The sequence below is a fragment of the Myotis myotis genome, unplaced genomic scaffold (assembly GCF_014108235.1).
Source record: "Myotis myotis isolate mMyoMyo1 unplaced genomic scaffold, mMyoMyo1.p scaffold_m19_p_17, whole genome shotgun sequence".
Lineage (NCBI taxonomy): Eukaryota > Metazoa > Chordata > Mammalia > Chiroptera > Vespertilionidae > Myotis > Myotis myotis.
Genome location: NW_023416321.1, coordinates 16654119 through 16672637, shown reverse-complemented (window position 1 = coordinate 16672637; position 18519 = coordinate 16654119). Strand labels below are relative to the sequence as shown.

The following is an 18519-nucleotide window of genomic DNA, read 5'->3' as shown; positions in this document are numbered from 1 at the left end:
AAAAATGTTAATACTTACACATGGACAGAAATATCTATGTGTGTATATCCTGTATATTTACAGAGAGAGAGATTATGTTTAGAGCTCAAAAGGACACCTTTTCTTGGGAACATTGAATCTTTTTTGAAGAGGGGGAGGGAGAGGATGTTGCCTGATTTAGGCGAGGAAGGTATTCAGAGTTTAGGGAACAGACAGCCAAAACCTCCGTCACCAGGATGGCCAAGAAGCTGGCATACACAGGTGACCGGTGGCCAGGATTCGAGAGAAGAGGCGCTTGAGATGTTCTTAGCTCCTCGCAGAGGAACTTAGGGGAGAAGGAAAGAAAATTGACTTCATATGGAAAGAAATAATAGTTATTAAAGAATCTGAGGGATAGAAATGGGCTATATTCATGAATTTTGCCATCACCACAGTGTGTTTTGTAAGAATCAATGTGTCTCACCACAATTTGGTATTGCTCTGAAAATAACTTGTAAATTGTTTTTCAGACAGTATAGGTGTTTCTTAAAGGGCTATATTTAGAGTTTTCTTATGTTTTTGTTTCTAAAGTTAATATAATTTGTATCCTTTGCAGATTTGGTCTTGTAGTTCCCTAAAATAAAAACAGCAATTTCAGAAGGCCACGTAATAATTTTAATTACAGAAGCAGGTTCTAATTGTCTGCATACCTGGTAACACCCGAGACCACTAGCTAGAAAGCCATACTCTACTCACATATTATGCTTTTCCGTGGCCACCAGGACACTCACTTGCCGCATATCATCTCCTGACCTTAGTATAAAGCTCAGAAACCAGAAAAACACAGGGAATAATGAGAATGATTGATGCATGGAGGTCGTGGTGTGGTTGGGGTTGGCGGTGTGGTATGCTTTGAATACTTCAGGTGTGTTTCCCATTTATTTTGTGCCTATGTCTGCCTTTCAGGGTTGTGTGCCCAGTGCTCACCTCCTTCCCGGCCCGGCCTCAGCCAGTTCAGCTTGGCACAGGTGGCCTTTGGCAGGAACACAAGCCTCCTTATGGTTCTGTGTCGCCGATGGCTCAGCCCAGAGCCCAGCGGGCCTTGCTTCTGCATGTCACTCGGAGCCATCTACTCAGGGACAGCCTTGCTCACTTCTCACCAAAAGTGAAACTAGAGCAGGGCCCGGGCGAGTCTGACCCAGCTTACTTTCTACTACTATTTTGGTCACTATTTATATTTGCTGGTGAGAGAGCAGAAGGCTTTTTTGTTGCTCCAACCCCTTTGAAGGGTTTCATGGCACAGCAGAAATTACACGTTTGCCTGGCTTTGCCAGTCGGACGGAGGAGGGCGGTGATGAGGGTAACCTGTCCTGATTTAGACTATTTCTGCAGGCATTTTAATGCGCCAGAGTTCAAAAGGCTTTGGAACTCTTCCTGCCTGAGATGTAAGCTCTATTAGACGCTTTCTCCAGGCTACTTTCCACCTGACATATAAATACAGAATATTTCAGTCTCCACAGAGACTTAGAAGAAGTGGAAAGAGAGGTATTAATTTTTTGTCCTGATATTCATCTTCCGTATGCCTTATCCATGAGTCGGGGGGCAAAGGGGGTGTCATAATTAGCCTATGAGGGCAAGAACACTCATTTCATGCCCTGGTTTCTGTCACTTGCAGCATCTCAGGAGTTGCTCCAGGGAGCACAGGGAGCTCTTGGTACCGAACGTTAAGTGAGGGTGGGACTCGGGGGAGGGGAAAAAAGGAGAACTGATGATGTGTCCAAATTTGTGCCTGCTAAGCCTGGGACGCGTGTTACTGATCCCAGGAAGTAATTCTGGGTCCCTTTGTTGAGTGTAGGCATTGCACAGAAGTCCCTCTCCTCTTCACCAAATTCTGTGGGAACTCAGCTTGGCGTCAAGGCCGCAGTGCTCGGACCCGCCTCTCTGTCACACATTCTAGGAACTGCCCCGTGGACTGCATGTCTTTTGCTGTGTCCACCCTGGTATTTACCTCTGCAAATGCTGTTTCTTGGGCAGGCAGTTCTCCCCCCTCCCCACCTTCTGCCTGTCGACTGGTAGCTCTGATCCTGGGTCTCCCCCAGGCCACCTTCCACTTGAAGACTTCCCTCATCTCCTTGTGCTCCCCCCCTATCATTTTATTGTATACAGGCCTTTTTTTTTTCAGTTTTATTATGGAAATTTTCAAACATGCCCAAGAGTGGAGAGTCTGGTACTATGCACTCCCAAGTACTTACCTCCCACTCCAGCAGTTATCCGGGTTCGGCCATATTACATTACCTTTTCTCTAGGCTAAGTGTGTTACAGCACATTCCAGACCTCATGTCATCTTACCCTCTGCATCCCAGATGCTCTTAGAAAACGTGGGCATTATCTCACGCAGCCACAGTCGGACTAGCCGGTGTCAGACTAGAAAATCCAGTTATCATTTGGTGTCACCTAAGAGCTGTTTCGTTTTAGGAATCACCAGTGGACTTTCAGATGCCGTTTTGCAGTTGATTGTCTGGATCTGGATCCAAACAAGAGCAAGCATTACACTGGGTTGTTATCAATATTGTCTTTTCCGCCTGAAGCAGACCCTCCCCCGCTCTCTATTCCATGCTGTGGACTTCTTGCAAAACCGCGTTGTCCTGGTTGTCCTGTAGAATGTCCCACATTCTGCATTTATCTGCGCGCTTCCTGTGGTGCCCTTGAACTTCTTCCTCTGCCCTTCCCTTTTCCGTTTGTTCTCTCAATTGGATGCTTAAGACACTCACTGTGCTCCTCTGCTTTTTGTCCTTATCACGTACCTTCTGTGATACTGTGAGCTCCTTAGAAGGTCAGACCATGTCCTACCCGACTCTCTGCTTTCAATACGATGCCTATCACATGGCATGTACTTAAAGAGCATTATCTAGTGGAATTGTCTATAAAGCATTTTGATTCCTCTTGCAAAATTGGGAACTGGAGGTATTCTCAATGTGAAGAAATTTATATCAGGAATTAAGTTGCCGAGAAATCTCAATAATGTGGGTCATTTTTTCCCAGTTTGCACTCAGAGGACAAGCTGGCTTAGAGTAGCATGTTCTTAGAGTTCAAGATTCCTACCAATTGGAGCGTGAGGAACCATAAATGAAATTTCCAGGTCCCTCACCCCCCTTGTTTCTGGGTCTATGGAGAGGTGATTTCAGAAATCAGCGGTATTGTGCATTCAGCATGAAAATGAGGTCACGGGTCTTTCTGATCAGAATTTAATGTTGCTTCGTTCAGAAATCAGCCTGATCGTCTGGCCACGCACTCTCACGTGTCCGCTTTGCTGTTGATAACTAACTGCAATCTAAGCTTTAATAACTAACATGGAGTGGAAGCAACTTCAAAAGGTTGCGTGATAAATGTTTTTGACAATGTGTCAGCTGAACATTAAACAGGATCTTAGTAAATCCTCTCCTTCTAAGTGGTTTAAATGGAAATTTTTAAACTTCTTCTTTCATAAGTATTGGGTCTGGATAGCACAGTATCCTAAGGTTGGAAAAAAGAAAAGCACTTTATCTGGCGTGTAAAATTTCCACCCCCTATCTGAACTTGAAGGTGCCAGAGACAGGCTCACCTACAGCCTCTTCCTCCCACCGCGGGCATTCTCTCCTCCACCACTGGGAGTGTGCCAGCATTCTGCCTCAATGACTTCCTCTATGCCCCGATATCACTGCATACGCAAAGTTATAAAAGTACAGGTGAATAAATGCAGCAGGAGTAATGCTCCGCATGCCATTTTCCTGACCGTCTCATGATCAGAGGCCGTCGCCCTTCCATGGATAAACGAGGTCTAGAACTGGGTAGTATAAAACACGTGTGTATGTGTGTGTGTGTGTGTGTGTGTGTGTGTGTGTGTGTGTGTGTGTGTTTCACAGAAAAAAAAAGTGTAAAACAAGGGAAGTTTATTCCTGTGTATGCAGTTTCCTAGGGTTGCCATAACAAAAGATCAAAATCTTGGGTGGCTTAAAGCAATGAAGTTACTGTCTCTGGTTCTAGGCTGGAGGTCTGGAATCAAAGTGTCAGCCAGAAAGCCCTGGTTGGAGCCGGTGTTTTTTGCCCACTGGGCTGGGACACCTGCGTGTCGTGAGAGACATTCTAGCTCAGTGGCTCTGAAACTGAACTCACCATCTTGCTGCCCCAATGCTGTTACCTCTTCCGCTGTTCCCGTGTTGGCACCACACTCTGATGGCCAGGCTGTTGGTTTTCCATTGCTTTTGAGCCAGTGTCACACAGAAAGTTATTTTTTCTCTTCCTTTCGTATATTTTAATTCTATTGTGTTCCCTGCCTTGGTTACTGCAAAGCACCAGCCACCCGTCCTGGAAGCCCCCGGTGACTCTGAGAAACTCCTCCTGTGCCTGGTACATGCATTCTGCTCCCAGCCCCATGACCTGCCTCTGGTGACCCCCAGCCCATGGCCTCTCACCGTCTCAAGTTCACCGGCTGGTGCCCCCGGCCTCCTGAGGGTCTCCCTGCTATGACGGAGCGCATGCCTCAGGCAGGGTCCCTGCACGATGAATGCTACACAGGAGATAAAGTTGTGACTTTTCCAGACCAACTCTCACTTACTTGGAGTTTAATGCTTTGCCTCATTCCGTCCTCCCAAACTTTGGCAAAATGCTTGTGCCTGGTATTTTCACCCAGGACCCTGAGGCGCACGGGGGGTTTTCCTGGCCTGGTTTTCTATGCAAGAGAGAGAACCAGCTTCCCCGTTCTGTCCCGTAGACTGTCCCACGTGTCCTGCTGGGACTCTTCAGGAGCCCCCAGCAGCCTCACTGCCCCACGGTCTGCACCACCACCTGGAAGCCTTCCTGTGGTCAGGCTGACCTTCTTAGGCCTGTGGTGGATCCCAGTGCTGCAGGGGGCAATGGAGAGCCCTCCTGCCCACAGGCCCTCGGGGACCCCAGGCCGCCCCCCGGGCTCAGGGCCATCCTCTGCTTGCCCTTCCTCCTGTGTCACCAGCACCCCTGCTGGTTCCTGTGGCCATGCCTTCCCTCTGGGGGCACCTGCCGGGACCCCTCTCCACCCCAACCACCCCCCACAAACATTCCCCAGTCACAGTCCCTCCTTGGTGAAGTTCTCTCGCTAGCCCTTCCCCAGCACGTGTTGCTTTGCCCGAGTTCCCACTCAAACTTACAACTTCCTCCGCACTGTTTGCCTAGTGTCACCACTATTCCTTTGCAGGTGTGCCATGCGAATTAGATTTGATGCTTTTTAGAGGTAGTGTTTGGCGTAGTGCCTGGCACGTGGTAAATGCTCAGTTAGAAATACTTGTATTAATTTATGAAATTGGTTGAATAATCAGTCATCTGCAAGAGAGACGAGTGAAGAACCTAATTTGGGAAATCTACACCATTAAAAGCAAAGAGGAGGAGGAGGAGGAATCCTATGGAAGAGGGAGGAGGACACCGGGATTTTGTGGTGTCGAAGGACTACATGTCTGGGGGGAGAGGGTCCTAACAGTGCTCAGTGCAACAGAGGTCACGGAGGATTTAGGTGGGAAAGGCATTGGGTTGTCAATAGGAGCATCATGCTAACCTCAGAGAGCAAGTTTAATTCGGTGTTGGAGACTAAATCAGGTCCCAGACGAGGAAGGAGCTAGGATGGGGAGAAATGTGGGCGATGTAGTAAAACGCTTGGGAAAGTGGCCACCATCAAATAAAGGAGTGTCAGTGCTAACGGGACCAGGGTGTCTTCCCTTTCACACACATTCTCGCATACAACGTAGGAAACGCAGGGAGGCCAGTGGCCACAGGGGGGCCGGGGAAAGAGGTGAGCACGCTTAGGGGGCTCAGTGCAAAGGAGAGATCACAGGTGCCAGAGAGCAACCCCTCAGACCTTTGGGACACCAACAGAGGCACTGTCTTGAGAAAACAAGGAGTGTCCCTCTGACATCTGAGGGGACAGATGGTAAAACTCAGATATTTCTATCCAGGGGCAGAGGAAGGGGAAATGTAGTTATGTAGCTTGTGGGCGGACGGGGGGGGGGGGGGGGCAGTGAGAGAATTCTGGAGAAATTTTATTGGGAATACCCCAACTGCTTTAAATAAAAGGCAACTTGATCTTTATGTAACTGGCTAATGTCACCAGTAATCCAATTGTCTTAGCGTCCACACTTTATTCAGTGTTATCACTTTAAAAATATAGGGGTTGGGGGGGGGGAGGAGGTGGTGTTGCCCTTTGAAGCTCAGAGTCTGAAATGAGAAAAAAGTCAGGAAAATTCATAATGCAAAGAGGTTGGTAAAGATGTTATCATATGGGACTTAACAACTTCCTGAGAGATAGGGGTTTTCTGCAATGTACATTTGAAATGTTTCGTGGAAGACAGGACTCGACTTCAGTTTTAATAGAGGACAAGTTCACAGGTGGTTGGAGGGAAATTGGAATGCTGCTGCAGGCCCAAAGCATGGCGTGTGTGAACGGTCAGCCGGTAAGAGAATGGACGTGTAGAGTGGCTGTGGGTGCCCCTCCTCCCTGGGCGGGCGCAGGAGTGGTCTGGAGGCTGAGCAGCTCCCCTGTTCGCAGACTGAGCTCCTGTCAGCCCTTATCACGCTGGCCGAAGGCGGAAATGCCTCTGTGATCCCCGACCCTAGCTGTGGTTCTTGAACTTGATCCTAGGTTTCTACCACCCGAGATAAGAGCTTGTTCACAAGTAGAGCTGTCTGGGTGAGCAGGGGACTGGCCGCTTTCAGAGGAGACGTGGGAACTGTCAGGATGGTCTCCTGGGAGACGGGCAACGTTAATGAGGTGCATTAGGAGATTCCAGTGCCCCTAGATCATCAAAGCCTTAGATAACAAGGTTTCTTTTCCTGGAACCTCTGCTAAGACCAGGAAACATGAACTTTTTAAAAAGTGCATCCTTAGGGCTTTTAAAAGAGGTTGTTTGGGAATTTTAGAGAACTGAAAGTAGGTGAGAGAAGAGAGAACAAATGAAACGTCTTAGTCTTTGGTCACAACACAACTCTTGTCTTTTTATATGGGCCGCAGTGGTTTTGTCTTTATGGTGACTCAGTAGCCTGATCAGAACTACAGCAATAGCTCACATCCAAGTGCAGTTTCTCATCCACGTGGTTTGTTGCAAAACCGAGAAGTTTCCACCTGAAAGGAATGTGCTTTCTGTGAAGGGTGGCATATGTATTGGGTTCCAACCGCCCAAATCTCCTTTTCTTCATGCCAGGTCGTGAGACTGAATTTGGGGGCTTAAATAAAGGTGCTTGCTCAGAATGTGGAAAAAAATTAAAAGCTGAATTTAAGCCATAAAGAAAAAAGGATACTGTTGTATTGTGAGTTCCTCGGTGGCCCTGCAGGAACTGCGGGTCTGGTTTTCTTCGGATCAGTAGGATGGCCCGTTCCCATCGCTGTGGAATCATCAGTAAACCTGTTGTGGTTCGCTATGCACCCTGGGAAGGTCTGAATGAAGAAATCACTTTAAAAGAAATCTCGACTGGCATTTCAGTAAGAAGACTTGTTACTTTTGTTAATAGATTTGGCCTATTTAAAATAAAACAGGAGCTAGAATGGCCTCGAAAATAGCCAGTGAGACCCCCCAGTAACAGTGTCATTATCTGCCATTGTGTCGCCTTCCTCGGCCCAGGCTCCTAGCTCCTCCTCTGGGGACAGAGCTGGGTCTTCCTGCTGGACCCCAGTTGTTTAATCTGTGATAAAAATAAATAAGTGTACAAATCTGACATAAAAATACTAAGTTTATTGCTTTTACTTCATTTCCCCTTAACTTTCAGTTAACAATCGTAGAAAAAAGAACACATGTGCTGTTTGTGTCATTTTCCATGTCAAGGGAAACCTGCTCATCAGAAAATATTGTCAGCACCATTTGTACACCGAGTTGAAGTAATGCTGCTTCAATGTGGGCGTTATTAAAAGGCAATTAGGTTGAAATGAGAGTCACCCTCATTTCCCTTTATAATTAGTGTCTCTCCACTGCAGGCGCAGAGCAGGTGTCGTTGTTGGGTGGGTAAGCAGTGGAAGACGGTCTACATCGAAATGTTATAATGGTAACAGATAATTTTTGACACAAATCCTATCACATGTTTTCAATGTAAAACAGATCATCACCATTGAAAAAATAAACCTGGAATTTTACTGTCTAAATTATAACTCCATAAGGACATAAACAAGCCTTCCCTTCGCAGTGATCTTCTCTGTAAGCCACAGGGCGAATCCCACTCCTTGCTTCCTCCCCTCACGCACAGGATCCAGGTGGGGAATCCTCCGTCCCTCCCGCCCACTGAATGGCGAATGAGTCGGCCGTTTTCTCTGAAGTGAGATGGTACATTCAGACCTCACGAAAGGAACGATATGGCGACTTCATGTTGTTTAAGCAGGAAAAGCTTTACTCTTTTTTTTAACTGTTTATGATGGGAACTTTCAAACACACGAAAGTAGGGAGAACAGCATCAGAACTTCCATCTACCCATCACCCAGCTTCATCAGTTTTCAACAGCCTCTTGACAGGAGACTGCTTTTTCCTTCTGTGAGCGTGCTCAGCTGTGCAGGCCTTGCTGCTCAAAGGCGCCTTCTCACTTCCCCCAGCGCTCGCTCATCTGCCTCCTGTTTCGTGACCAGGCCGACCTTCAGGGTCCCGGTTTATATCTGTTCAGGGCAGAACCTAATCCACAGTCTTTCTGCTTACAGACGCTTTCACCTAGCCCCTTTAAACAGATGGACACTGTAATATCCCAGAGAACACCTGCAACATGCTCCATGTGACCGAGCCAAGGAAAGAACCCATTGTCCTTTGCCCCTCGATGTATGGCAGGCCCAGGAAAACGAGCCTGTGGGCTTTGCAGACACAAGCATTGGCCAAGACTTGGCAAGAAAATGAGGGAGAATATAAGTGTGAAAGGTGAAATCTCATGTCAGTGAGGACTGGTGTGAACCCTAAAAAGGGGGGGGGGGGCGGGCACAATTCTACAGTTTGCCCAACAAATGCGTAAGAGAGTGACTGGAGTTGGCTCTGCTGAACAAGGGATTCAGGAGAAGGGCGACTCCCATTCTGTTGATTCTGTGTTGATTGGCAAGTGGATTTTTCCAAACTTCTCTTAACCGAGGTTTTGGGAAAGATGGGAAAGTAGAGGTTTCGAGATGTATGTCTGGTAAGAGGCTGGAGTATTGATTTTGTGGGTTAGGAGCGGAAGCAAATTTGTGTGTTGCTGCTGGAGAGGATAGTGAGGTCATAGGGGTCACGCGCCAGAGTGGACGCCCCTCCCACCCCACGCGTGGAGCTGCTGAGAGGCTGGCCACGAGCAAGGTCAGGACTTCGAAGTCCGGCAGCCTCTCTGCTGGCCATGTGCTTTGTGCCCTGGGAACATTTTGGTTATATCTTTTTATCATTATGGCACCATATTTCCCCATCTGTGATGTCTCCCTTTATGAAATATCGTATTAACCACTTTATAATCAAAATGAATGTTCGTTTCATTTATTCATTATTAAAATGTCTGCCATCATTTCATGTTTATATGATGCCTTCAGAATAGGAAAGAAACTGGTTTTTGTTTGTTTGTTTTTAACTCTTTATGTTGAAAGTATTACATATGTCCCCTTATCCCCCCATTAACCCCTTCCAGCCCTCCTGCCCCCTCCCCAGGCCTCCACCACCCTCTCGTCTGTGTCCATGGGTTATGCATATATGCATATAAGGTCTTCGGTTGATCTTTTCCCACCCACCACCCTGCCTTCCCTCTGAGATTGGACAAGAAATTGGTTTTTAATAAGACCACGATCCCTTGGCGCATGGTTCTGCAGGTTGAGTGGCTTGTTTGAATCCTGTTTACAAAGTTGATGAGCACTGACTATAGTACACATTTCCCCCCAAATCAATGGCAAAGCTCTCGTCCTGTCACAGGTGCCTTCACAGGCCCCTTAGCCATCAGGGCTCCTCCTCTCCCTGGAAAGGCCGTTAACAAGTAACATAGTTTACACTCTTATTGGGTCTACGTGTTTTCATATTATATACAAACAAGTACAATTGTCCTGTAACCTGATGCCTTTGAAAGCATGTGGCATACCCTCACTGTTCTCAGAAAGCTCAATAGGACAGTCACACTTTTTTCTGGAAAGTGCCACTCTTTGTTCCTGACCAATCAGAGTGCTCCAAGTGGGCACCCAGGGACTTCCTATAGGGCATCCAGGGGAGGTTGACCTGGGAGAAAAGAGCTGCCCTTTCAGTAATGATGCAAGTCAACCAGCAGACCTCAGGGCGAGGATTAACTTCCCAGAATAAACAGTATAACTGTTCCAGCAGTTGTTGTTTTGTGTGTGTGTGTGTGTGTGTGTGTGTTTTGCTTTTACCCAATGTTGGACATTCCGTTCTTTAATTATCTTGGGCTTTTCTCAGGAATAAACTAAGAGTTGTGATTTTTGTGTGTGTCAGACTTGAAGGTTTCTGAGTAAAGACGCCACAACTTAGAAGAATGTTCCTGCTTGTACTTATTGAGTAATTGTGGTCATTTTTGCATAGTCCTGATGTTGAATTCCGAGGTTGGCACTCTAATGGCCTAATAATTTTTCAGAAAATGAGACCAGGAACAGCTGCCAATATAAACCGTCATTTTCTTTTCATCTAGTACATTTCAACTTTTAAATAGTAGTGGACTACTATTTGGTTTCTCTCCAATTTTTTTAGACTGACTTTTTTAATAGATAATAAAAGTAATTTCTAGACATACTGCTTTCTCTGATTAACCTTAGAAAGGTCACATGTTTTACATCTTTAGTTAAACTGTGAGCAGATTTGAAAAGTGGTACCTTTTTGAAAAGCAAGTGTAATTTCACTTCTATTTTGATGATATTGATTTTAAAAAATGGTAGGTTTAAAGTCTCCTCACTTGCCACCGACTTATATTATACTCACGGTTTGCTTATCATCTGCCCCCAATAGTGTAGGCTTCCTGAGAGCAGAGGATTGTTTTGTCTGCTTTCTTTCACTGCTCTTTCTAACCGCAATAGGTCTTGACATACAGCAGATACACGATGGTCTTGATTGAATTAATTTTGTTTTGAGAATTTGGCATCTTTATAGTTATCATCCTGTGTTCTGCTCACTGTAAACTTCTGCGTATTATATCTATAGTACATCGGGTGGCTTAAATGGACTGTTTCTTTTCTAGTTCACCTCTTAAAATAGTAGACAACTCGATGATAATTACTGATCTTCGTGGGTTGTAAGTTCCCTCTATTAACCTGAGTTCTATTTCCTGCAGCTACTTGGCAACTGAAAGAGATCATGTCCTTCCACTTCTTACAGGTTCCTTGCATTCTACACCACCCTCAGTGACGTGGTGGGGAAACTCCTTTAAAGCTTCCATATGTTAACTCACATTGCTGTGGTGTAATTTCGAAAAGTGTCACGTTAGTCAAGCATTACATTTCCTAGCTGTCACAACACGGTTCCGCGTGTGCCTGTACCTTGCAGGTGTACCGACAAAGCTGTTTTAATTAGCAACAGCTCTGTGCTTTATTGCATGCTCCTGGTTCTATGCTGGGAATGTAAGAGGCGTTTTTATAAAATAAATTGACACCCACTAATGTGTCTGTTTTATAAGTTTGGAATTTTTTATACTGATTATTCCTAAAGTGGAAAACATCTGGGCCTGGCATTTAAAATCTGGTTTTGTTTGCCTGAACTCTTTGGAATGACAGTGATAGGCTAGAGATCTGAAGCTTTTTGATGCCAGTTCAGGTGATAAAACCTTTGTTTCAGGGGCGCTAGTTTTTCCTGTTTACGTGTTTATCATACGCTGTTTCAGGCCTTGCGAGATGAACTGGAAAACCGCTCGAACCAAGTGCGATGCGCAGAGAAGAAGTTGCAGCACAGGGAGCTGGAGGCCCAGGAGCAGGTACGCCCCCACCCCTCCGCCCGCGTGCTGGTGTGTTTCTCCACAGCGGGAGCCGATGTGTTTCCTGTTTCCACTGGGGTGTTTGGCTGCACGTAACAGAATGCCCCGCTCCTGGCGGGCAGAGACAACAGAGAGATTTATTACCTCACAAACCCAGAGGCTGTAGGTAGGGCAGGCTCTGGGCAGAGCGCCCCGGGCCTTGGCTGCCTCTAGAACATTCTTGCGGCTCTTCCCCTGGGTTGACTTCATCCTAAAAGCAGTGCCAAGGCCTCTCATGATTCCCAGCAATATCCAGAGGCAGAAGCGGACTGTCTGCCTCTAGGGACCCTTCTGAAGAGTAAGACCTTTCCCAACAACCCCTAGCTTCTCATTGGCCAGGACAGGTCACATGCTCTGCCTGGCACATGCAATCCCTGGCAAGAGGACTGAGGGGACCCATACCAGCCTAGACCAGCCGGGATCTACGTGGGAGAGGGAGAATAACCTGAACAGGAAGTGGGGAGGGGGATGTTGGGTCCACAGCCAGCAAGCAGTGTGTGTCGTGTCATCATATTCGAATGGAGAGACAGAAATCACATTTTCTTTTGAACTGAATTTTCTCCTCTCTCTCCATTATATTAATAAAATAAATAAAATTTAACCAGAATAATCTGGCTATGATGATAGCTAATGACCTATTTCATTTTCAAATGGCAGGATTCTTTTTATTCAATTCTTCTGGATATAGTGAGTTATTCTTTGCGGTAATTTTGACAACTTAAGTGAAAAAGGCAGCAATGTATTGAGAGCTCAGGAGTCTCAGTGGGACCTTTATAAATGCATGTCCTCAGCTCTTGGGTGCAGCATTTTTCACATTCTCCAAGGTTCCACCACGCCTCATGCACATTACCTGTCGTCTCATAGTGCAGTCAGTGCAGGAATGTCCGGTTAGTCATTCTGACCCTGTGGGGAGAGTAAACACTGAAGTAAGGCTAATAGGCAATGTTTTTCATCTTGGGAGGTGTCTACAAACAGGACCTCGAGGCAGGGGACTGCACAGAATGGTAGACGGAAGCATCCCATAGGTGCTGAGTATTCATACCAATGAACTGACGGCCTCATAATTCCCTCCTACTCTCTCACATACACCCAGCATAACATACATGCCATGTAATATGTATAGATCACGTGTATGATATGCATGAATATACAAATATAAGTATTACAGAGGGCCTGTCATACAGTCAACAATAGAATCACAAAACAAGATAATACTAGAATACAAAATTAATAACTATACTTTATCAAAGGCCTACAAAATAACAGATGCTATACAAGAAACGTTATACATGTTAGTTCATGTATCCTGATAACAACCATGTAAGGCCAGCGTTATCATCCCCATGTCACAGAAGCTGTAAAACCCGGAGGGGTTGAGTAACCCGCCCAAGGTCATAGAACTAGTAGAGAGCATGGTGGATTCAAACCCACGTTAATCTGAGTGCCAAACCTCTGCTCCTTTGATGACACGTTTTAAGTTACATTTCTAGTTCATAAAAAAGCTGCATAACAGACTCAGGGCAAGTGCGTGTATTAAGGATGGCAGGGAAGCAAACATCCTGTGCCAGCATTAACCCTCCACGGGCAGAGAGCAGCAAAGAGCAGAGGAAACGAACGCAGAGCAGACAGGGCCCAGATGCAAACAGCTCTTTGGATGGCTGTGGTGTGAGCGCCATGGCACAGGCTTCCTTCGCTGAGGCCGCTGGGCTCCACCTCTGTCTTGGATGCTTGTAACTGAAGAAGTCAAGCTTCCTGAAAGCAGGAACAGTGCTCCCTGGAGGCCTGGCTTCTCCAGTTTGTGATAAAATATGACTTAAGGTAACACTTTGTTGACATCGCTCTAATTCATGGCAGAACTTCACACGGAAAACTCCATCGTGTGCTGAGAGGAGGGAAATGAAGAAATCCCCAATGAACAACGGGGCAGGATTCAGGAACCACTTCGGTCTCTTTTCATTGACTTCTTTTTGATCATCAAAGTTGCTTTCATCTTTGCAGTGACAATAGCTTTTTAGACTATTTCTTACACTAATTCCTGATATCTTCTATTAGGCTCCAAGTTTACCAAAGAAATGTCAGGAAATACCCGTGGGTAAAGCTGCAGAGTTCATAGTCTTTGCAACCATGACATGTTGGGTCCTTTCCACAAGATCCTAGGCTGTAGCTGGAAAAAAACGCCAGTTGCTTCAGCAAAACCGAAGAGCAAATGATGGGCACTTGATAAATACTACTCATTTGGAATTTAATTCAACTTCTATCTTTGACCTCTGCCCCCTTTCAGTTTGTGACACTAATAATTAGAAGTATTGTGTTGTACATTTTTAGGGTCCACTTCTATCTGAGCTTACTCAGACAGTTAAAATCTTTTTTAAGTTTTTAAAGATTTGTGCATTTATTTATTTTGTTATTGTTGTTGTTAATCCTCACCCAAGGATATTTTTCCATTGATTTTTAGAGAGAGTGGAAGGAGAGGGGAGAGACAGAGAGAAGGGGAAATATTGATGTGAGAGAGAGACACATCAGTTGGTTGCCTCCCACACCTGCCGGTACAAGAGGCCGGAATAGAGCCTACAACCAAGGTATGTGCCCTTAACCAGAATCTAACCCAGGACCCTTCAGTCTGCAGGATGATGCTCTATCCACTGAGCCAAACCAGCCAGGGCAAATAGTTAAAATCTTGAAATGGTTGAATATGATTGTCTGTTTTGCATGTCAAAGCAAGGGTAGTCCCAGTCACTGGCCTGACATCAGCCAACCAAATGACTGAAACGTGTGCAGATCAGCTTCTCAAAACTTCTCTTCCTTTTCAACCACATATTATCCTGGTACTAGTTGCAGAAAGAGTCAGAATTGGAACTGGCAGGATTACAAAGGACAGTTTCCTGGGCTTTATTTAACTCGCTCACTTAGAAAAAGAAAAGAAAAAGCTTAAACTGTTGCTGTTTTTCATTTAGGAAAAATTCCTATGTTTTGATTCTATAAAAACAAAAAATGAATGAGGCATTTTAAAAGTTGTGTTTTTAATTAAAAACAAAAAGCTGCTTCTCATCAGGTCTCGATGGGTGGTATCCTTGCTGCCCACCCCTTGCCTCGGTGCCATCAACGCTCCTAACTCCTCCCCTGGCACGTCAGTCAGCACCGCGCCCAGAGGAGGCTTGCTCATCGTAGCTACAGAGGGTTAATTTGCTCCTTATGCAGGTTCAAGATAAGCCAAATAAAATTAGGAAACACTAACTCTCTATCTAAGCCAGCCTTCCAGAAACACCAACTTATCTTGTAATTCATAAGTAGTAAAGTCATTAGAAATCATCGTTATTTTTAGCCATACCAGGAGTTAATAATTCCTGATTCCAGATAAGCTCCGAGCAAGAATCCCATAATTGCAGCAAACCCAGGGAGTCAGAGCTCTGGCCCAGCTTCCTCCTTGTGCCAGGAAACTGAGTCATCAGGAAAAGATGCGAGCCCTCACAGCAGGCGCGGTCCAGGGAAGGACCGCTCCCGCTCAGCCGCACTTGGGCCTCTCGCTCCCGGCCATGACACTTCCCATTGGAGGGAGCTCCGTAACATGGGTACACTAATGTTACTAACGTGAGGGATGTGTACGACTGACCCTCACTTTCCTGAGTAAACAGTGTGTCATCATGCTCAATGAGACTAAGTAATTTGCCGACACGAGACAATATTATAGAAAAGACAGGGAAGAAAAGAAACAGTTTAAAAATCCACTTGGTATTCTTAACACGGTACAAAGTTTACACTTGTCAGGAAGGCACTGAGCAACGTCAGATTTCGACCTAATATAATGTGGATAGTAGTGTACACACTGCAGATGCTCTGGGTGGAAGTAGGTATCTTAAGGTTGAAAGTATTAATGGCTTTGATTACATCAGTCGCTCAGTTTCCCAAATTATTTTAGATAAATTAGTGAGAAAAGACAGTGAGCCAGAGATGTCCTAATAAATGAGCACAGCGCTGTGCATTTCCCAACAGGGTCCCACTGTCTTCCCTCAGCTCGTGGCGGCACATGGTAGGTGCTGAGACGACAGAGATGAGTGGGTTAGAGAGGAGTTTATGGTTTAGTAGCACAGAGGAGACCCGTATACAGTGTAGACTCCACACATGGAGTTTGAGGGAGGTTCTTATTCTTGTAAATGGCTCAGAGGCTCAGAATCACAAATGTGGAAAGAACACAGCATTAGTCCTGTGTCCATCCTGCCTGCCCCCTGTGAGGAAGGACGAGGAGAACCAGCAGCTGGTCAGAGCTCAGGTTCCATGGCCCAGGCAGGGCTTGGCGCTCACTGACACATGTTGTTTCAAAAGCCGGCGGTCCGAGGCGGGCAGCGCCCCTGCCAGCCTTCTCAGGGCCCACCAGGCCCTGTTGCCCGGGCAGTGACTGGAGGGCCTCTGCCTTCTGGCCAGTGTTATTAGCAGCCAGCTGCTTTGGTTGTGCCTCTTACCTGGTGTGTCCAGGTGTTAAGGGTCTGGACTGTGCAGCCACAAGTAATCCATAAGTTGTCTTAAAATATATAGCAAAAAGCCAGCTATACTCTGATGTAATCAAAGCCATTAATACTTTCAAACTGTCCTTTGCATCTTTGCTGCAACCTACTTTATATTTCAGGCCTAGACACATTCATTACTTTCAGAGAGAATCTAGCGAGCAAAGACAGCCTCAGAGGTAATCGTGTGTATTTGGGGAGGGGGCAGAGGTTGTCCCAGAGCCAGTTAGCAGAACCCAAGGCAGGGGCTGGGGCAGGAGAGGCTGCAGGACAAGGGAGATCCAGTGGGGATGACTGCTGGTGCTCAGGCCACTTTGTCCCTGCTGGTCATTGGGCAAGCACTGCACTGCTCCGGTACCAGGTCCCTAAAACGCCAGTGCTCATACCTTCCCACAGGGTGGATGTGGACATGCAAACGGGGTCACGTATGTGAGATACTTCAGAAACTATCAACACAATGCAGAGGAGTGTGCGTGGCTATACCTACTCGCAGGAGAGGGCACGCAACTAGGCATTAACAGAGAGAAGGACATTGGAACAGAGTGAGGGGAGACATGGTAGAAAGGTAACTTCGCTCATGTCGTCCATTATGAAAACAAAAGAGCAAGCCTGCCTTACTGTCTGCTGTGTTCCGAGCACCGCGCATGGCCACTGGCGACCAGTCTCGGTGCAATACTGAGGGCTCAGTGCCTGGTCAGGAAGCGGTCGTCAGCATTGAGGCTCTTTCTTCTCTTTGACTGGGCAGCATTACTGGCCGTGTTTATACTTTAGAAAGATGAATATGGCAGCAGAAGATGAACAGGTGATGAAAGAGACAAACCCAGTGGGTGTGGCTCTGCAGGTCACATCACCAGCCCAGGGACATCAGGAGGCGTGAACTGGGGACAGGCAGACTCCTTTTATTGCTTCACTCTGTTGCGCTTCACAGATGTGTTTTTTACAAACTGAGGGCATAACCCTCCACCAGCAAAGATGACGGCTCGCTTTATTGTGACACTGTCTTTATTGCGGGCATCTGGAACTGAACCCACATTATCTCTAAGGTGTTCCTTTCTTGTCAAAGGGAGTAGAAAGAAAGGAATAGATGTGAAGACTCACTTAAAATTCACAAAGATATAGAGGGCAAAAGGAAGGAACATGTCGAAAATAACACGCATGTTTGAGCTGATGAGCTGGTGTGCAGTGGACAAGGGCAGCACTGGTTTTTAGATGTCGAATCGGAGACGCTAGCAGCAGGACCTTCATTCGGAGACACTAGTGAAAAGCTGACTCCAGAGCTCAAGAAGGAGCCCTAGAAATGTGAACATGTCTGGGTCGTCTCCTGGGGGACAGACCAGAAGCCTCGGGTGTGGCCAGCATTTACAAGGAAGAGCAGAGATAAGAGGGCCACAGACAGACCCCTGGCAGGACCACGCTCATGGGACCAGAGAGAGCGGGAGGCACTGACGAGGACTTCAAAGGAATGGATGGTCAGGGAGATAAGAGCAGAGCCAGAGAATTTGTCAGAAAACCACAGACTAGAGTTTTCTACTCAACAGGAAGCTCTGAAGGAAAGAAAGGGCCTGTCTGTCCTCTTCATGGCGTCCACCAGCACATGTTGGCTTGGACGCCTCTGCCCAGGGGGAAAGTCTTTGCTGCCCTGAGGCTCCTCCTCGATGACCTTGCCCACCCATGATCTTGCCCACCCGTGTCCCTCTTTCAGCTGAGCTCCTGAAGTATCTCTGTGACCTCTACAAAAGGTTTCCCATCAGACTCTCGAGAGAGATGTATGCTCTTTGAGGGTGTGCTCCGAGGCTGGCACTGTCATACATATCCTTATGTCCAGCATTTAGCCTAGTGCCTGGCCCACGTGGTATAGGAGGGAGGGAGGGAGGGAGGGAGGGAGGGAGGAAGGAAGGGAGGAAGGACTGGCTGCATCACATGCTAAGGGAGTTTAAGGACAGGGACTAGCAAAGGCCACCGAACTTGTGTAATTACAGCTCCTTGTATTGCGCCTCCTAAATATATCCTAAATAGACTTTTTCTAAGTATACTATTGATTAGGCTTTTATTAAAATAAATATGGTAGGTATTCTTTTATCATTTTCATCTGGGGTGAGGAGGATCCTTGAGCCTTCTCGTGGCTTATCTATGCTCCTAG

General features: G+C 46.5%; 1 protein-coding gene across 1 annotated transcript in view; it reads left to right on the top strand.

Annotated features, from left to right (window-relative positions):
• CEP112 (centrosomal protein 112) overlaps positions 1–18519 on the top strand; it is a 300119-nt gene that overhangs the window by 252109 nt on the left and 29491 nt on the right. Inside the window, exon 24 of the mRNA XM_036341573.1 lies at positions 11752–11841. Within this exon, the coding sequence (XP_036197466.1) occupies positions 11752–11841 (90 nt within the window). The remainder of the gene's footprint in view (positions 1–11751; positions 11842–18519) is intronic.